The following is a 20,037-nucleotide window of genomic DNA, read 5'->3' as shown; positions in this document are numbered from 1 at the left end:
AAAACTAATTATAGAATTCAGAGAAAAAAAAGAAGCATTTTTGACATAATAATACGTTGGATTTTGGTGGTTCATATTTTTCTCACAGCTGAAACACTTATCTTTACTCACAGGCAACAACTATTGTTCTGACAGGCATAGATGGTTCACTCGGCTCTCCAAAGCCAGCTTTGTTCTCTGCAAGAACACGGAACTCATACTCTGCACCCTCGGTGAGGCCGGAAACTTCATAGCTGAGCTCAGCAATGGATTTCTTGGATGCCCGGACCCATCTCATAGCTTTCTTCTCCTTCTTCTCAACACAGTAACCTATGATGTCACTTCCTCCATCCTCAGTTGGTCTTCTCCAGGTCACAGTGGCTGAGTGTCCATCAACTTTGTCAACCTCTGGTTTAGATGGTGGACCAGGTGGACCTGCACGCAGAGATAAAAGAAACACGGTCATGAATCAAAGTAGTCAGTGTTTTCCATCCACTTGCACAAAGAAAGATAATGTACATACCGAATCTATCAACCATTTTGACTGCCTCAGAGTGAGATGGCTCACTGGCACCATACTGGTTCACAGCGGAAACTCTGAAGAAGTACTCATTTCCCTGGATGAGCTTGTTGGCCACATAGTGACAGTCGATGACCTTTTCTTCCAGGATAGTCCAGAGCAAGCGGCTGGTCTCCCTCTTCTCCAGGGTGTAGTACTTGATAGGAGAGCCCCCGTCCTCAGTCGAAGCTGTCCAGGTAAGAGTCACCTTTTCAGAGGAGACACCACTGCATTCAATGGGCCCAGGAGCACCGGGAACATCCAGCACTTTGACCTTGACAGTTTCATCCTTCGCACCGAAGGGGTTGCTGGCAGTGATGATGTACTCTCCAGAGTCCTTCCTGCCAGCATATTTGACGGACAGAGTGGACGACGTTGCAGTGGTCTCAATTTGGACAAGGTCAGAGGGCTTAAAGTACTTCCCTCCCTTTGACCAGCATGAGGTCGGTGCAGGTTTTCCTAAAATGCTTGTCGCAGTGATGACAATAGTATCGCCGGCTCGGACGGTCAGACCCTCCATCACCTGAGCATCAATGATAATGGTTGGTGCAGCTGTTGGAGAAAATGGGAAACGTTAAATTGATCATGCAGGATGCCAGATACACCTCAGCGTTATATGGTCCCACTGAAAGCCTTCAGAAAGGTTTTGTATCTGCATCTCACCATATTCATCTGTGCAGATGATGGTGTCCGTCTGCTCGGAGGGTGGGCTGAGAGCGCCAGCGGCATTCTTCGCCCTGATCCTGAACTCGTATTTGCAGCCCTCCTGCAGATCTGTGACAGTGAATGCAGGTTCCACAACATTCACGTTGTTGGCCTTCACCCAGATCTTCGAAGGAAGGTCTCGCTTCTCAACGATGTAGCCAGTCAGCCTGTGGCCACCATCAAACTGAGGCTCAGTCCATTGGAGGGTCACGGTGCTCCTGGTGATGCTGATTACATCGGGTTTACCTGGCGTATCTATTCATACAGATAGAAGGAATATAAATGTGTTGTTGCATAGCTGCAGAATTGTTTTTTTTATCCTTGTTGTCCGTGACTCTTATACTCACCGATGGGATCCAGGGCAACCTGTGGATCGGTGGGACCGCTCGGTCTGCCGATGCCAGCCAGGTTGATCGCCATCACTCTGAACTCGTACTCCAGACCTTCAGTCAGCCCAGTTACCTTGTGCTCCTTCATCCTCAAGATGGTTGGGCTCGCCCTCTTCCACAACATACTGTTCCTCTCCTTGAACTCAACATGGTAGCCTGAACACATTACAAAAGGGGAAAAAATTAAATCCACACAGAGAATAATACAGCTGTTTCACAGTCGGGAGGTCAAGTGTTCAAGCAGACTGTACCTGTGATGGGAGATCCTCCGGTCTTCCTGGGGTCAGACCAGGCCAGGTAAGCAGAGTTGTGGCGCATGCTCACGATCTGAGGAGGCGCAGGGGCATCGGGAACGTCTGTAGAAATACAGTGATGAGGTTGAACAGTCAGGAAAAGCTCAAGCTTTAAGTTCAACACTAATTCGGCCTTCGAAATCCATCAAGTACAGTCACTTACTGAATGGATGTTTCGCCACGACTGGCTCAGACTTGAGTCCGTCTCCAACGCCGTATTTGTTCTCAGCACAGACTCTGAAGATGTATTCTGTTCCCTCGTGAAGACCGGTCACCCTCATGCTGTTTGTCTCCACAGTGGAGGACACGGTCACCCACATGTTGGTGACAGAGTCCCTCTTTTCCAGGATGTAGTTGGTAATCTCAGAACCGCCGTCATCTTTGGGAGCACCCCACCTCAGTGTGGCGCCATCAGCAGTAACGTCCTTGAATTTAATTGGTCCAACAGGGAGGCCAGGTTTACCCACCACCCTGAGAGGAGACAGGGGGATACGTTTTTTACCTTTGTTAATTATTTAGATATAGTAAGTGTGGTATGGATATGACTGGACCTAGCATTTAATGTCCTTCTGTTGTATATTCATGAAGTTTCATGTCCTTGTAGATGTATGAGTCCTACCTGATGAAGATGGTGGACTCCCTGCTTCCAGCACTGTTTTTCAGGGTGATAGTGTACTTGGAAGCATCAGTCCTTTGGCAGTCCCTGATCAGGAGGGTGGTGTTGACGGCAGAAGACTCAGCACACACCCGGCCGGTGTCCGTCAGATCTTCATCATCTCCCTTCTTCCAGGAGACTTTGGGCGTAGGTTTTCCAATAATTGGGATCTTCAGACGCACGATGGTGCCCTCTTTGGCAATGTAGCACATGTTGGGCAACTCCCTCAAGTCACAGGCGGGATGAACTTCAGAGGATAGAAAAAAGTATATTAAAAAACTGCACTTTGAATACTTAATAATAATTACACATTTTCTCATATGTGTTTGTCTGGATGTTTCATAAATATGGACACGTACTGATCTGGTCCTTGGCGACCACTGTCAGCTCTTTGGCAGGGCTCTCTCCAGAGTCATTCACAGCTTTGACTCTGTAGTTGTACTCTCTGCCCTCCACCAGGTCCTTCGCACTGTACTGCATGTTCTTGGACCTCATGAGCTCCTTGTAGTTGTCGTCACCGTTAAGAACCTCCAGCACATAGCAGATGATGCGGCTGCCACCGTCGGTGAGTGGTTTCTTCCAGCTTAGAGTGCAGGAGTCCTTGGTAACCAGCAGGGTCTTAAGGTCCATGACAGGCCCAGGCTCCTCTGCATAATTACATATGAGCATAGTGAGTTTGAAATTCAAAAGAACCAAAAACAAGTATAACATCTGTTCCAATCCAACCCACCGGATGCTCTGACTGCATCGGCTGTCTCGCAGGCCTCTCCAACACCGAGCTGGTTCACTGCTGACACTCTGAAGCAGTACGACCGACCGGGATCCAAGTCTGGAACCTTAAATGATGTCTTGTTGCAGTTATTGGAGACAATGGACCAGGCCTTCCTCTCAGTGTCACGTTTCTCCACTACGTAGTGGGTGACCTCAGAGCCACCGTCAATTAGAGGAGTATCCCAGTAGATGGAGGAACTGTCCTTGGTTGTGTCCTTCACCATCAGGTTGGCCGGTGGTCCAGGAGTGTCTAGAAAGATACCGCAACACTTCACAACAGTGCCTCTTAAAATAGTTTTGTCATTTGGGAACATATTCCTTCGTCTGACATATCAGTCAGTCTGTACTGAACAGAACAACTACAAACAGACTGAGATTAATGCATTCGCGCAATGTAAAAAACAAGTCCTGTACTGACCCACAACTTTGACAATGATGGTGTACATCTTCATGCCAGACGAGCTCTCCAGGCTTAGGATGTATTTGCCAGCATCGTATCTGTTGACGTTCTCTACCACCACCATGGTGTCAGTATTGGTGGATTTGATGACGATGCCCTGACGGTCCTTGATGTTGGTGTTCATCTTTGCCCAGGTGATCCTGGGAGTGGGGCGGCCCTTGTAGGTCGCCTGCAGCCTCATGGTTACACCGGCCTGCAGCTCCAGGCCTTCCTTCAGCTCCGCACTCAGCTGTGCCTCGGGAGCGACTACATTAACGTGCATACAGACGATGTTTTTTAGAGAGAGTGTGAGGAATTCAAATAAATACAGTGCAGGGAATTAAAGTTATACATACCAATGATGTCCTTGGCAACGTGTTTGTCAGGTACTTCAGCTGGCTCGCCGAAGCCGACTTTGTTGACAGCAGTGATGCGGCACTGGTACTCTGCTTTGTCGATGAGGTTCTGGATGGTGTACCTGGTCTCCTGCAGGTTCCTGGGTACGTTGCAGCGGATCCAGTCCGCGGTGTTGGCCCTCTTACACTCCACCAAGTATCCAAGAACGGGGCTTCCACCGTTGTTGGCGGGGGCGGTCCAGTTGAGACTGATGGTGCTGTTGGTGGTGTCAGTCACACTGGGATTCACAACGGGTCCAGGAGGAGCTGAAGAAGAGCACATTGAGTTCAGATTACACATAGAACCATTGATGTTTTTAACATAAAAAAGAAATACAGAAAGGGATATCTTTTCAAGGTCTTCAGAGGGAATGATAGTCGGACTCACTGATGGGATTCTGTGCGGTGGTGCCAGCAGAGGGATCACTGGGTTTGCCTTGCCCGGCCACGTTGACGGCAGTGACTCTGAACTCGTACTCGACTCCTTCTGTGAGGCCTGAAACTTCCAGGGTCCTTTCTGTCATAGGCTTCCTGTTCAGCTTGGCCCAATTCAACTCCTTGGTCTCTTTCTTTTCCAGCATGTAGCCCAGGATGGTGGACTTTCCATCATCAGCAGGCTCCTTCCAGCTCACAGTCATGTGCTCTTTGGTCACGTTGGTGATCACTGGGGCCTCGCAAGGGCCAGGGACGGCTGGAAGTGACACCACAGTTCAGGTTTTAGTTTAGATAATCAAACCATAACTCAGGTTTGAAATAAGCAACCGAATCTGGACTTGGAGTCAGACCAACATGTAGATGTGGACAGAATGTGGGATGTGATGGTAAACTGCTGCTCATCACACCTACAGTATGTCACAGGTTAAGACCAAGTTTAAACTGTAACTCTGGATGCTAATGTTCTTATAGCTTCCATTAATATTATGATGTGATGTATGACCTCAGACAAAAGGCAGGTGATGACTCACTGTATGGGTTCCTGGCGACGACAGGGGCGGTGATAATGGCATCTCCAACTCCCCACATGTTCTCAGCGCGGATTCGGAACTGGTACTCATGGCCCTCGATTAGCTTCTCCACATTCAACTCAGGGACATCCCCCTTGATCTTGGAGGAGACCTGGGCCCAGTTAGCTCTGCTGGTCTCACGCTTGTCCACGATAAAGTTGCTGATGGGGGCACCGCCATCGTTCAGAGGCGACTCCCAGGACAGTTTAACACGGGTGGCGAACGCCTCAAGGTATTTGGGATTGGCAGGAGGTCCGGGCACATCTGCAGAAACACAAGTCAGTTAGTATGGAATGCAGAAGGCTGAAGCTGTGTGCACATCTTGTAGAATTTAAAGTGCATATAATCTACAGACTGTGGAGAACATCCAAGTTGGTTGAGTTTCACCAGAAAAAAGGGTTCTCACCGAGAACGTTGACCTGGATCTCGGCAGTCTTGGAGCCGCTGGCGTTCTCAGCCACGATGGTGTAGGTTCCTGTGTGATCCTTGGTGACAGCTGTCATCTCCAGCTGGAAGTGATGCCTCTGCTGGGTGATGACCTGGTCCTCACCTGACTTCAGGTTATCATCACCTCTCTTCCAGGTCACTCTGGGCATGGGCTTCCCAAACACTTCGGCCTCCAGGAGGACTGTGGCTCCTGCTCGCACCTTTATACCCTTCTGCATCTTGGCATTGAGCTCCAGTCTTGGAGGAACTGTGTTTAAAAAGATGAGATACATAAATACACAGCTCAGACCTTAAACAAACTGTTTGTCAGTGACTGGTTTATAAAAGGAGTGTTTCGTTGAAATCTCTCACCATTCTCTCCACAGACCAGGACAGGGTCAGTTGGCTCTGAGGGTTTGCTCATGTTGACAGCCGTTTTGGCGGTCACTCTGAACTGGTACTGCAGGTCCCTCTCCAGCCCGGTCACTGTATACTCCTCCCTCGGGACGTTCTGGCTGCTGGTGTTGCACCGGATCCAAGTGTCTCCTGGCACCCGCATGACCTCAACATAGTAGCCAATGATCTTGCTTCCGCCATCGTTCTTGGGACGAGTCCAGACCAGAGAGACTGAGTTCTTGGTTACATCCAGGATCTCAGGTTTACCTGGAGTGTCTGTAACACAAAAAAGGCAAATAAGTATAAGTAAGGAATCTCATTTAAGTGATTGAAATAAGCTTGTTGCACAGCTGTTGGTGACAAACTTACCAACGGGCGTTCTGGCAGTAACAAAGTCGGTCTTCTTGCTTGGTTTCCCCTGGCCAGCACGGTTGATGGCGGACACTCTGAAGGTGTACTCCAGGCCCTCGATGAGGCCAGCACACGGGTACTCAGTGGTGCGGACCATAGTGTCATTGGCCTTCACCCACAGCAGGCTGTTTCTTTCCTTACGCTCGATGTAGTAACCGGTGATAGGACTGCCCCCGTCACTCTCTGGCTTATCCCAGGCCACAAACATACAGTCCTTGTTAGTCTTGTTGATGCGGCAGTTGGTGGGCTCGCCAGGAACATCTACAGACAAAAAAGACATAAACTTAGAAATAAACGTACATCTAAACAAAGCCTGCACTTGAGACCTATTTCAATTGAACCTACCGAAGGGGAACTTGGCGACCATCCTGTCAGACTGAAGCGGGTCTGACACGCCGTAGCGATTCTCAGCACGGATGCGGAAAACATACTCCTTCCCAGGGATAAGTTTTCCCAGCCTGCAACTGGTCTTGGAGCCGGAAGAGGTGGCCGTCACCCAGTCGCCTCTACTCACATCACATTTCTCCACTATGTAGCTGGTGATATTGCTGCCTCCGTCCTCCAGAGGTTTGTTCCAGGACAGGGAGCAAGCATCAGCGTCGATGTCACTGATCTCCACGGGGCCCTCGGGAGCACCAGGGATGTCTGGAATACACAGAAAAGTTAGCTTTTCCTGTCATGCTCATTCTCTGTTTCGTCTTGGGTCGTCTTATCGTAGGTGACACTGACCTTTGATGAGGATCTTCAGGGACTCGACCACCTTTGCCGAGCTGTTCTCAGCCACCAGGCTGTAGTCTCCGCTGTCCGTCCTCGACACGTCTTTGATGATCAGGACGCACATGTTGGTGGACTGGTGCACGGCCAGACGGCTGGATGGGACCACTGCATTCTCACCGCGCATCCACTTGCAGATGGGGGCAGGTTTTCCTGAGACCACCGCCTCGACTCTGAGCTTGGCTCCGGCTCTAGCGCTCACTGTCTCTGGCATGATGATCTTCGGCTCCCCTACAGGTGAGGACATCAGAATGGGACTCATTACAATTGCTAGGAGCTGAGAGCTGCTTTCAGATAGTAAATGGTGATGCTGTTTAGTGTTATCCCTGGATTTTATGTATTTAGTGTTATTCCTCGATCTAACTGTATCACATGTTCCTGTGAAAATAAGTGAAGATGATGCCTACAATGGAAACATTTATAAAACTACAATTTAAACATCTCTTATTACTCAGACTTGACTTACATATCTGTTCCTTGATCTCGATTGGCTCCCTGGTCTCGGTGAACAAGCTCAGGCCCATGATGTTCTTGGCAGCAACTCTGAACCTGTACCTCTTGCCCTCCTTCAAGCCGCTGATACTGATCATCAAACCTTTAACAGTGGTGTAGGAGTTCCACACTTCCTTTTCAGGTTCCTCATCTTCCTCCTCGTACACAGGAGGCGGTGGAGGTGGCGGAGGAGCTTCTTCTCCTTCAGGAACCTGTGGTAAGCCAAAAAGGGAGGTTGTGGATTAATGATTCATATTTGCAGATTTGCTCAATAACAAGAAAATATATTGACTTAGTCAGTCCCTCCAGGATTTCGCTTCCAGTTTTTTTTGTGATTGTTGGGATAACATTTTTCTGATATTGTGGTGAATTTTTTCAAAAATTGCGATGTACTTTGCGGAGTTTTTAGCAAAAAAATTGCGGGAATGAAAAAAACATTTCAAATTGGGAAAGAGTTTTTTTTTTTTTTAACCACTTCCTGATAAAGGAATACATCTGTAATCACTTCCTGTGATAATAATCAGGCTGCATATCACAGAAATATTTTTGTTCTAATCTTTTTTTATTCATTTATTGAATTTACAGAGCCATGGGGCTAAAAGTTACAAAAATAAATCATGAAAGCTGTGTATGTTTTCAGAACAGGCAGTCTGTGACTGTAATATAGAAACAACGACTACATCAGCTGTCAAAATAAGAGCTTTAGATGCTGTTTAATTCATGTTCATTCAACACAGACCTGCTGAATGCACATAAACAGAGACATCTCGACAACTGGACATGTGTGTAAAACTAATTTAATATACAGTAATATGGAATCACTTCCTTTGATAATAAATATTGAATTAGATAATTTTATTCTGAAGCCCACATTTCCCATAAACACCGCCACTTCCTGTTTCTCCTCTTGTTCCGTAGTTTGTTTTGGTGAGATGAGTGAAGCAGAGCCTTTCTGATTGTAAATGCGTGAGTTATTTGTCTTAATAAAGTGAGTTTTGTCTGAAAAGATTTACTTTATAATGTCAAAACTTTCAGCACAGATTCTGCTAACGATGTTTTTTGCAGGAAAAATCGCGGGAATAAAAAAATTTGTAAGCTCCCGCATATATTGCAGAGTTTGCTTGAATTTGCGTTAATTATTGCGATTGCAAAATCACGATTTCCTGGAGGGACTGAATAAAGTATCGCAAGAGTAAATATAATTGTAAAATGCGATTAATAGTTTAGCACAAATTGTGTGTATTAATTGAATTAGCAACAACAGACCAAAAAAGGGTTTTAGATCTCTGTAAAATAAAATTCACACTCGATTGAAGCAGAGAGAAGAATCGGTTTGGTCACATGACGAACCTCCACAGGGGCTGGTGGCTCTGGAGGAGGTTTCACCTCAATGTATTCAATCACATAACCATCGATCTTGGCACCACCGTCACTCATGGGCTTCACCCAGCCGATCATGGCGCTGTTCTTAGTGATCTCCAGAACGTTGATCTTCTGACAAGGTTCTGGCTTGCCTGAAAAATTAAATCAGACGGGTGTGTTGAAGTGTTGACAGATGACTGATGTAAAAGACGAGAGCGCAGCTCTTAGAACTCCTACACATGTTGTGATGGAGATGATACGTACTGACAGGATCAGAAGCCAGGTAGGAAGTGGGTGACACTTTGGGAACTCCAGAACCATACTCATTGACAGCTGTCACTCTGAAATAGTATTCGGCGCCCGGCATCAGACCGCTGACTTTGAAAGGAATCTTATCCAGCGCAAGGTCGCCCTTCACGGTCGCCCATGTCTTGCGGTCAATTTCGCGCTTCTCGACGATGTAGTGGACGACCTCACTGCCACCGTTATTCTCTGGTGGACCCCAGGATAGTATGGCTGACGTCTGTTTGATGTCTGAAGCTTCCAGATTCAGCACAGGTCCGGGAGTGTCTTTGGGGCAACATGAATAATGACGTTTGAATTTAGTTTTCCATTTTGTGATTTCACTGAAAAAATGCATTTTGATCGATTGTTGACGGCAGTTAAGTTGAGCTTGTATGAATTATGAAAGGAACACCAGGACTTACCCAGAACCTTGACGTTGACAAACACAGCCTTCTCTCCAGCAATGCTATGCAGAGTCAGGCAGTATTTTCCAGAGTCGTCGCGAGTGCTGTCAGGAATGACCAGGAAGGTCATGGTGTCGATGATGTCAACTTTACCCTTCCTGACCACGTTATCAATGCCCATCTTTCTCCAACTGACCTTGGGGGGTGGTCTGCCTCTGATGGTGGCACAAAGTCTGATCGGACAACCGGCTCTCACCGTCAGACCCTGCTTCAGGTCGGCATCCAAATCGATCTCTGGAGCCTCTGTTGGAAGAAACGCTGCAAGTGTTATCTTGGAATCACCAGTTCAGATCACATCTTCATGGTAACCCATAGTACCTGCCCCGATGTCAAGAATCTTTAGTTCTCTGGTTACCTTAAAGACAACTCAAATATAATGAAGTCCTCACCTAGAATCTCCTTGGGAATCACTGGTGCCCCCAGGTCGCAGGGCAGGCTCATGCCCACTTGGTTCTGAGCCGACACTCTGAATTCATACACAAGTTTCTCATCCAGACTTGTGACAGTGAACTCGCACACGACCAGCTGCGCTGCCACGTTGCACCTCTTCCAGCTGTCATCTCCTTTCTTGGTGTGGCCCTGCGCCCTCATCTCCACAACATAGCCAATGAGGGGCACTCCACCATCCGACACGGGCTTGGTCCAGCCCAGGCTGACTGTGGATTTTGTGCTGTCCAAGACCTTCATGTTAGTAGGAGGTGCAGGAGGTTCTGTAAGAAGACATAAAGGGTGTGTGAAGCCACATATCTTGTCAGTATTAACAATCTTAAACACTTGAAAACATTATTGTTTGTTACATACCGACGACATCCTTGGCAGTGATGGCCCGTGAAGCCTTGCTTGGGCTGCCGATGCCAATTTCATTCACAGCCTTCACTCTGTACTGGTAATCATGGAGGGGCAGCAGTCCAGTAACTGTGAAGCGAGTTGCAGGAACTGGATCCCTGTTGACCGGAGACCACCGGACGGCATGCTCCTCTCTCTTCTCCAACAGATATCCTATGATGGGCTTTCCGCCATCTTTCTCTGGCTCTGACCAATGCACAGTCATCTCCTCCTTGCCGATTTTGGTGACCTCTGGTGTTTCGGGAGCGTCGGGCACACTGAACTGGGTGCCAGCAAGAATGGCCTCGCTCTGCACTGCGGGTCCAGGACCCATCTTATTCTCAGCTCGGACTCTGAAGATATACTCGTTACCCTCAATAAGACGGGTGACCTTAGCTTTGTTGGTGATGACCGCATTGGAGTGGACGGACCAGACTCCTCTCTTGGTATCACATTTCTCAATAATGTAGTTGTAGATTTCACAACCACCATCATCCTCCGGGACTTCCCAGGCCAGATGGCACCTGTCGATGGTCATACCAGACACCTTGAGATCCCTAATGGGGCCGGGTCTATCCAGGACGTTGACCTTACCATGAGCAGAGCAGGTTCCTGCACTGTTGGAGGCCGTGACAACGTATTTACCGCTGTCGGTGCGCCTGGCACCAGTAAACAGCAGCTTTGAGAAATCTGCACCGGTTTCAATCTGAAGCCTGGGGCCCTTCCTAATCTCCTCTGTGCTCTCATCCTTGGTCCATTTGACATCAGGATGAGGTTTGCCCTTCACTATTGCCTCGATAGGAATGGAGTCTCCTGCCTTCACTACAAGGATTCCATCCAGTTTAATCTTGATCTCAGGCTCCACAAGTTGTTCCTTCACCAGGACTTCAGCTGTAGTCACCCAGTTGCTCTCACCTCCCTCGTTCTTAGTCTGAACTCTGAACTGATAGATCTGGTTCTCGATGCACCTGTCAGCCATGAAGTAAGTCTCTTTGATGGCGCCCTTGTGAATCCTCTCCCACTCCTCGGCGTCCTTTGGTTTCTTCTCAACATGATAAGACAGATTACGGCTACCACCATCGTAGTCAGGTTTCTTCCACTTGAGGAAGCAGAAGGTCTTGCCAATTTCAGAAATTTGGAAGTCAATGGGTTCACCAGGTTTCTCAATGGGATCAACTGCCAGCACAGGTGTCTTGGTCTCAATGGATGGACCAGCGCCAATCTTGTTCTCTGCGCTGACACGGAAGAAGTACTCACAACCTTCAGTAAGAGTAACCTTCATCAGGCGCTTCGTGCAGTCACTGGAGACGACTGTCCATTTTCTCTGGCTGGGCTGACGACACTCAATAATGTACTGATTGATCTCGGTGCCACCATTGTCCTCGGGGTTCTCCCAGGACACCATGCAGGAGTTTTTGGTGACGTAGGCCACTTTCACATTCTGGCAAGCTCCTGGCGTGTCCAGGACATTGACAATAATTGTAGCCTGTGCCTGTCCACTGCTGTTCTTGGCAACAATGGAATATTTACCATAGTCAGACCTGACTGACTCATTAATGACCAGCTCACACATAGGGTAGTTGTTGTTCATCTCTGTGCGCTTATCCCGGGGCAATGCTCTGGCATCCTTGGTCCATGTGATCTCTGGATCTGGTCTGCCCTTTACTCTTGTAATCAAACTGATGATCTGACCTGCCCTGACTGTCAGAGAATCGCGGCAGGACGCATCAACAACCACTTCAGGGGGCACCAGGATGTCCTTTGCCAAGATGGTCTCAGAGAGCTCCTTGGGTTCACTGTCTCCAACTTTGTTGGTGGCTCTGATGCGTAGTCGGTACTCCATTCCTTCAATGAGGCCTGGCACTCTGTAGGCACACATCTTGATGAGGTCCTTGTTGATTCTGTCCCACTGAGCACTTCCTGACTTCTGAGCCTCAACCACATATCCCAGAATGGGACTGCCTCCGTCTCTTGTTGGCTTGGTCCAGCAGATGTCAGCATAGGACTTACTCCAGTCCCTGAGTTTAAGATTTCCAGGGGGTCCAGGTTTGGTAAGAGCACGAGTGGCCTTGACGGGATCGGAGGTGGCAGAAGGCTCACTGATACCAGCAATGTTTTCAGCAAACACTCTGAACTCATAGCTGTTGCCTTCAAACAGGCCAGAGACACGGTATCTGAGGTCCAGAACGGGAGTTTTGTTGACACGGATCCACTTTCCTGTCATTTCTCTGCGTTCAATCACGTAGCCGCTGATGGGGCTTCCTCCATCGTACTCGGGAAGAGCCCATTCCAGTGTCACAGCATTCTCTGTGATGTCAGAACACTCTGGGGGGCCTGGTGGTCCAGGAGGGTTGAACATGTGTTTGGCAATAGTGGGAGGACTCTCAAGCCCAGCACCAATGCCGATCTTGTTTTCTGCACGGACACGGACGATGTACTCACGGCCCTTCTCCAGCCTGGACACTTTGGCCTTGGTGCTGGTGCCGCTGGAGCTCACAACAGACCAGGGCTCCCATGGCTTCTTCACATCTTTCTTCTCTACCACATAGTTGTTGATGGGCGTGCCACCGTCGTCTTTGGGCGCCCTCCATTGGATCATCATGTAATCAGGGGTGACCTCCAAGATATTGATGGGTCCAATGGGTGGTCCTGGAATGTCCAGCACGGTAACGTGAAGAGCAACGGTCTTGCTGCCTGTCGGGTTGGACACGGTGAGGATGTACTCTCCTGTGTCTCCTCTCTGGCACTCAGGGATAGTGAGGATGGTCGAGGATCCAGCCGACTCGATGGAGTTGCGGCCCTCAGATGTGATCTCCTTGCCGTCGGTCATCCATTTGGCGGTGGGAATGGGGATGCCTGTCATTTTGGCTGGAAGAACAATTGTGCTGCCGGCTTTGAGAACGAGACCTTCAATAAGCTTCACATCAACGTCAATGGTAGGCGCCACTGAAAGGAAACAAAACGGCAACAATTATGGGATGTTTTCAGGCCTGTAAATAAGAACATGAGCAGCATTCACCATGACAAACAACCCAATAAGAATAAGGTGTCATACATGTCTTCTCCTGGCAGGTGACGGGGACGCTGGTGTCAGGACGGCTCACACCAATGGCGTTCTGAGCCTTGACCCTAAAGCGGTAAGTCTTGCCCTCCACCAGATCCGTGACGTGGCTGTGGTTGTTGCTCACGGTCTTGAAGGTGACCCAGTCAGTCTGGCCCTCTTCCTGGTGCTCCACGATGAAGCCGGTAATTTCACTTCCACCGGTGCGATCGGGCCACTCCCACGCCAACCACACCTCTGTCTTGTCTGCATCAGTATGGTGCATGTTCTTGGGTGGACCAGGAGGATCTGAAGGATGTCCAGGAAAGGACAATTAATTTCCAAGTATTGATGGATTTCAATTTCTGGCTTTTTCAAATGTGTAAATCACTGAGCAGTTGACAAGACATGTTATAGAACTATCGACACAGTTTACACCGAAATTTGAGATACATTCATTATGACTACATAGTAAGTACATTTACAGAAGTGAATGGAATCATGATTTTTACTCACAGAGAGGATCGATGGCCTTGATCGGTGTTTTGGTCACAACAAAGTCGCTCCTGCCGAACTGGTTCTCAGCAGCCACCCTGAACAGGTACTGGATTCCCTCCATCAGGTACATGGCCATCAGACTCAGCTTCTTATTGGCTGCAGCGACGGGCACCCACTGCTCGCCAGCCACGTCCTTCTTCTGCACAACATAGTGGGAGATGACAGCGCCACCGTTGTCCTCGGGAACTTTCCAGGTCAGGTAGGCGGACTCGCTGGTCACCTCGGAGACCACGAAGTCTCTGGGAGGAGAAGGCTTGTCTGGTGGAAACAAAAGTGAGTTAGAGTGAAGTCCACATTTTTTCTGAAGACTATTGATTAATATCTTTTGTGTCAGTCGTGATTTAACTTACTCAGCACAAGCACGGCGACAGTTGCTGATTTCTTTCCAGCAGCATTCTCCGCAGTGAGGGTGAAGTTGCCAGAGTCTGCACGGACACACTTGGGGATGAAGACTTTGGTGCCGGTAGCGGTGACAGCGACTGTGATGTGAGTAGGAACATCTCCGTCGTTCTTCTTCCAGCTGAGGGTAGGTGTCGGTACACCCTTAACGATGGCGCTCAGGGTGATGTCTGTGCCCAGCATGGCCAGGTGGTCACGTGACATGTTGGCATCCAGCAGCAACTCTGGCTCCTCTGTGGAGGGAAAATGTTCATGGTATTTAGTAAAGTAGATGGTGTGGAGAGTCTGAAGCTACGTTAACATACATAACGTCATGCAGTTTGAGGTGAAATCTATTTAACGTGGACAAACAGTTTTTTATATTTATTGTGAAAATATGTTTTGTTGTCACTTTAATTATGCTAGCAGTTAATGTTAGCAACAATATTGCTAACGAACAAAATCTCTGTGGCTTTCTAGATGTAAAACTAGTAAAATGTTATGATACATAAATTCTGTACAGTATTATGTATCAGTTTTAAGTTTTCTTTGTGAATAAAGCCCCGACCTGCTAGCTAACTAGATAACATCGTGTTCAATCAGTAAAAATAATTGTATTTGTATTTATTGGAAATCTTTTTTAAGTTAGCTAACTTTAAAAAGGCTGTTTGTGCTTAATAATATAATTGAACCTTTTACCGAGTCTGTCGTGGACTTTGATGGTCTGTTTGACGTAGGCGGGATCAGATCGGCCCGCAGCATTGACGGTGAAGATCCTGAAGATGTACTCCTGTCCGTCGGTAAGACCCGTCACCACATAGTGGAGGTTGGGGCACTGCTCCGGGGTCTCATTGGCCTGAACCCACTCCACAGCTCCGGGCTTCTGGTACTCGACGATGTAGCCAAAGATACGGCCCCTCCCGTCGTGGCGGGGCATCTGCCACTTCAGGCTGACAGAGTCCTTGGTCTTATCGTAGGCCTCGGGGGTCACTGGTGGGCTGGGGAGCACTGTGAGGAGAACAGAGAGGACTTACAACCAGTTTTATGTGGAACAATAAATGAAGTCTGACAACCTTGTTTTAATGGTTGTGGAAAAAAAATTGATGTTTTTGAAATACACGTAAACTAAAAAACGATTAAATATTAAACTTACTTGTACTTTATGAACCAAGAAAAATTTTGCAAATCCAAAATGCTCAAATGCAAATAGAATAAAATATTATCTATATGGATAATATTTCCATGAGTCTGTGTCACACTGACCGATGGGATCTTTAGCGAGGATGGGTTTGGAGGGAACACTGGGATCTCCGGTTCCCAGCTCATTCTCAGCCATCACCCTGAACTCATACTCGCAGCCCTCCACCAGGTCCTGGACTCTGAACTGAGTGGCCGGGTACAGTGGTTCTCTGGTGGCTCTAGACCACCTCTTGGCTGTTGGCTCCTTCTTCTCCAGGATGTAGTTGGTGATGGGTTTCCCGCCATCACGAGGTCGGTTCCACAGCACCAGTGTGTTGGTGCCGTACACCTCCCTGACTGTCGGCATCTCAGGGGCCTCAGGGACTCCTGCAAGGGGGGAAGCAGGGGCCAAACATGAGTCGGATTTCTAGAACGTCGACAGAAGGATGTCTTTCCTATGTGCCCAGTAATTTTGAGCTTTTCTATCTGTACTAATTTGAGTAAATTTATCCAAAAAGATCCATCCAACAGTTAATGAAAACAGACTATAATAATTCTGTGACCTTGAAGGCAAATTTTCATTAATTTTCTTTGATAAATCATCAGATTATTCACAAACGAAGAGGGTTCAACGACTGGAAGATTTTATTAAAAACATTGATTTTACTAATGGAGATTTGTACAGTATCCAAAGTTTATTTGTAATGAATTTAGGGGCGCTGGACCATGAAAAAAAAGAACCACACAGGATATGTCTAAATATGGAGACAAGAACGTACTGAAGAGATCTTTGGCTCTCATCTCCTCAGACTCCAGAGGGTGGCTGATACCGTACATGTTCTCTGCACAGATCCTCATGATGTACTCCCTGCCCTCTGTCAGCTTGGGGATCTGGGAGAAGAAACAACATGTAAACAACCTCTCTTCCACTAGACTCCTGGAGATTTGCAGAAAGCAGACCCAAGTCTGCTCCACCTACCTTGCATGTGGTCTTGGTTGTGGCGGACGTTACTGAGGTCCAGTTTTCTCTGTTAACGTCCCTCTTCTCAACGATATAGTTAGAGACGTCGAAGCCGCCGCTGTCCAGAGGAGGCTTCCAGGAGATCACCATGTACTCCCTGTGCACCTCTTCAAACACTACTGGACCAACTGGAGGAGTCGGACGGTCTGCAGGGAGGAAGAGAACGGCAGGAAAGGAATGGTGAGAAAATCTGTCAACCGAGCCCCGGTTCCCTCCACGAGTTTCAACTACATACCGACAACCGTGATGTTGCAGACTCCCTTCCTGGACCCGGTGCTGTTCTCCACAATCACCACGTATCTGCCGCTGTGCCGGCGCTCCGCCTTTATCAGGCCCAGTGACATAGTGGTCAGCGTGTTCTTGAACATGATGTGTTTGTCGGCCTTCAGCTCCTCGTCATCTCGGTACCACACGATGGACGGAGATGGCTTTCCGGTGTAACGGCCCTGCAGCAGGCAGCTCTCTCCCACGCGGACAATGATCTTATCACGGAAGTCGAGTTCGATGGTTGGCGGCTCTGTGAGAATGGAAAGTGGAGATAAAGTCAAGTGATGTAACACACTGAGGACTCTCTGGGATTTTCTACTTCGTTTAGAGACATTAACTGAAACTTAATGGCTACTGATCAATCCACTGATTAATAAACAGCTCACCCAGCTCGTCCTTGCAGGTGATTGCTTTGGTGCAGAAGGATGGTTTGCTGGGTCCAACCTCATTGGCGGCGAGGACCCTGAACTCGTAACTGTCGCCCTCCCTCAGGCCATCGTAGGTGTACTTCCTCTCCATCAGCTTCTCCTTTGTCAGTCTGGTGAACTTGTCCTTGCCGATCATACGCGCCTCCAGGATGTACATGGTGATCTCTGAGCCGCCGTCAAACTTGGGTGCCTTCCAGGTGACGCTGATCAAATCCTTGGTGACTTTGGTGACCTCCAGCTCCTCTGGGCGGTCCGGGACACCTGAAGGTAAACAAACACACAGATGTTCTTTATGTCTGAAGACTGCTTTGGTCCCTTCAAATCCTCATTAAACGTTTGTTTAATTACACTCACTAATTGGTTCTTTGATGGTGATCTCGGCTGCAGTTTCCATGAAAGGTCCGATGCCGATGGCGTTCTCAGCCGCCACTCTGAAGAAGTAGGACTTTCCGAGGGTGAGGCCGTGAGCCACAGCGTTCTGTCTGCTGGCGGTGAAGGACAGCGAGGTCCAGGCCTTGCGCTCGGCCTCACGCTTCTCGATGATGAAGTTGCTGATGGGAGAGCCGCCATCGTTCTCTGGGAAGTACCAGTTTAGCTTGCAGGAGTCGATGCTCAGGTTCTCTGCGACGAGGGGGATGCCAACGGGCCCGGGGACGTCTGAGGAAGGACACAACCAAGTTTAATAAAATGAAATAATACTTTTAATGCGGTGCTCATTTTAATTCAATTTTGTTTTTCTCACCCAGAACTTCCACCGTGATGTCCTTCTTCTTCTCTCCTCCGGTGTTCTTGGCCGTCAGTGAGTAGACGCCAAGGTGTTTCCTGGCGCAGGGCTTGATGACGAGAGACGAGCTGATGGCCGTCGTCTCCACTTTGGCCTCTGGGGGCAGCGCGGCACCGTCCCGGCTCCAGGCGACCTCAGGGGGTGGCTGGCCGGACACATAGGCGATGATGCGGATAACGCCGCCAGCGTGGACCACCATCCTCTCCTTCACCGAGGCGTCCAGATCGACCCCAGGAGCAACTGGAAGGAAGAAACCCGACGTCAGAGTCTGCTCGCTTCGAAAGGACTCGATGAACATGTCCCTCATGTAACTGTTGGAGGCTTTCAGACCAACTTACTGGTTCTGTCATTGACCTCCAGGACCTCGGGGACTTCGCCTGGCTCGCCATTACCGGCAGTGTTGAAGGCGATCACCCTGAACCTGTACTGACCACCGGTCTTCAGACCAGTGATCACGAACCGGGTGCCTCGGATTTCTGTATCCTTGGCCTGAAAAAAACAAACACGGAACTTCTAAGATCGCACATTTCCATCTTTAAAACAATCAGTTCATTTTATCAGAATTTTTTTTTTTAAAGGTCTCGTCAGGTGATTAGTTTTCTCTCACCTTGACCCAGGCCTCGGTGCCCTCCTCCTTGTACTCAACCCAGTAGCCGAGGATCCTGGAGCCTCCATCCTTCAGAGGAGGTATCCACCCCAGGTCCACTGTGGACTTCGTCCAATCAGATACCTTCGGGGTCGGAGGAGAGGGCGGGGCTACAGAAGGAGTTAGACAGGTGGTTAACGTCCTGCTCTGAGTATTGAAAACAGAAACTGGTGCTATTTTAGAGTGTGACTCTTACAGATGGGGTCTCTGGCAAAGATGGGGTCTGTAGGTGGACTGGCGAGTCCGGGGCCCGCGGCGTTGATAGCGGAGACTCTGAACATGTACTGGGATCCCTCAATGAGTCCGCTCACCACGAATGTCTCGGGCAGGCCCATGGGCCGGATCGGGTCACGGGTGACACGGGTCCAGCGTTTTCCTGTTGTCTCTTTGCGTTCCAGCCAGTAGCCAGTGATCGGAGTGCCGCCGTCATCCTCGGGCTCCTCCCACTTCACAGTCACGGAGTCCATGGTGATGCCGGTGACCGTCGGCTTCTCACACTGACCGGGGGCGGCTGCGGGGGCACAGGAAGGAAGTGGCGATGGTTAGAGGATTAAAACGATAGACCTGATGGACCTGAAGCATCAGTTATTTCCTGTCTGGATCTCGTCTCTCCTCCTTCACGGCTTTTGTTAAACTGATTTTGTTTTGCGATGAGAATCTGCTGAACTCACTGCAGATGTCCCGAGCGACCTCGGGCGCGCTGTCCAGAGGTTCTCCGACTCCATACTTGTTCTGCGCCATGATGCGGAACACGTACTCGTGTCCCTTCATCAGGTTCTCCACTGTCCAGATGCGGTCTTTGGGCTCATTGGTGACGGGCACCCAGGTCTTCCTGTTGGCCACCCGCTTCCAAATGACGTAGTTTGTGAGTTTGGAGCCGCCATCATCCATTGGCGGCAGCCAGGAGAGCGTAATCTTCTCTGCTCCGATCTCCTCAAACTTAATGGGAGTGGAGGGAGGACCGGGAAGGCCTGCGAGGACCGAAGAACAAAGTTAGAAAATCAGGACTCTGTGTGGTTCTTTATTTAAAAAATTAAGTATAAAATGAAAGATGAAACTTTATTTTAAGACAACAGATTCTGTAAATTTCATCAATAAACTGAGGCTTAGGG

General features: G+C 48.8%; 1 protein-coding gene across 31 annotated transcripts in view; it reads right to left on the bottom strand.

Moving 5' to 3' along the window:
* The window catches only part of LOC138201202 (titin-like), a 156,031-nt gene that overhangs the window by 42,242 nt on the left and 93,752 nt on the right, over positions 1–20,037 (bottom strand). For all 31 annotated transcript variants that reach the window (XM_069154451.1, XM_069154460.1, XM_069154467.1 and 28 more), the window contains 39 exons: positions 19,597–19,896; positions 19,122–19,436; positions 18,887–19,035; positions 18,618–18,768; positions 18,238–18,519; positions 17,850–18,152; positions 17,454–17,756; positions 17,036–17,317; positions 16,759–16,946; positions 16,559–16,670; positions 15,864–16,166; positions 15,300–15,608; positions 14,573–14,854; positions 14,181–14,480; positions 13,680–13,973; positions 10,601–13,570; positions 10,189–10,509; positions 9,758–10,042; positions 9,315–9,620; positions 9,039–9,202; positions 7,663–7,900; positions 7,152–7,427; positions 6,768–7,067; positions 6,381–6,683; positions 5,988–6,287; positions 5,596–5,883; positions 5,151–5,453; positions 4,574–4,876; positions 4,147–4,452; positions 3,770–4,057; positions 3,311–3,601; positions 2,940–3,227; positions 2,545–2,827; positions 2,089–2,396; positions 1,884–1,988; positions 1,591–1,788; positions 1,202–1,498; positions 503–1,090; positions 112–414 (listed from right to left, as the gene is read on the bottom strand). In XM_069154451.1, coding sequence (XP_069010552.1) covers positions 112–414; positions 503–1,090; positions 1,202–1,498; positions 1,591–1,788; positions 1,884–1,988; positions 2,089–2,396; positions 2,545–2,827; positions 2,940–3,227; positions 3,311–3,601; positions 3,770–4,057; positions 4,147–4,452; positions 4,574–4,876; positions 5,151–5,453; positions 5,596–5,883; positions 5,988–6,287; positions 6,381–6,683; positions 6,768–7,067; positions 7,152–7,427; positions 7,663–7,900; positions 9,039–9,202; positions 9,315–9,620; positions 9,758–10,042; positions 10,189–10,509; positions 10,601–13,570; positions 13,680–13,973; positions 14,181–14,480; positions 14,573–14,854; positions 15,300–15,608; positions 15,864–16,166; positions 16,559–16,670; positions 16,759–16,946; positions 17,036–17,317; positions 17,454–17,756; positions 17,850–18,152; positions 18,238–18,519; positions 18,618–18,768; positions 18,887–19,035; positions 19,122–19,436; positions 19,597–19,896 — 13,485 coding nt within the window. The remainder of the gene's footprint in view (positions 1–111; positions 415–502; positions 1,091–1,201; positions 1,499–1,590; positions 1,789–1,883; positions 1,989–2,088; positions 2,397–2,544; positions 2,828–2,939; positions 3,228–3,310; positions 3,602–3,769; positions 4,058–4,146; positions 4,453–4,573; positions 4,877–5,150; positions 5,454–5,595; positions 5,884–5,987; positions 6,288–6,380; positions 6,684–6,767; positions 7,068–7,151; positions 7,428–7,662; positions 7,901–9,038; positions 9,203–9,314; positions 9,621–9,757; positions 10,043–10,188; positions 10,510–10,600; positions 13,571–13,679; positions 13,974–14,180; positions 14,481–14,572; positions 14,855–15,299; positions 15,609–15,863; positions 16,167–16,558; positions 16,671–16,758; positions 16,947–17,035; positions 17,318–17,453; positions 17,757–17,849; positions 18,153–18,237; positions 18,520–18,617; positions 18,769–18,886; positions 19,036–19,121; positions 19,437–19,596; positions 19,897–20,037) is intronic.

This window comes from Embiotoca jacksoni, unplaced genomic scaffold (assembly GCF_022577435.1).
Source record: "Embiotoca jacksoni isolate LCO1_2020_lvr unplaced genomic scaffold, fEmbJac1.0.p SCAF_2, whole genome shotgun sequence".
Classification (NCBI taxonomy): domain Eukaryota; kingdom Metazoa; phylum Chordata; class Actinopteri; family Embiotocidae; genus Embiotoca; species Embiotoca jacksoni.
Note: the sequence above shows the minus strand (reverse complement) of the source record. Positions and strands in the feature narration are given on the sequence as shown.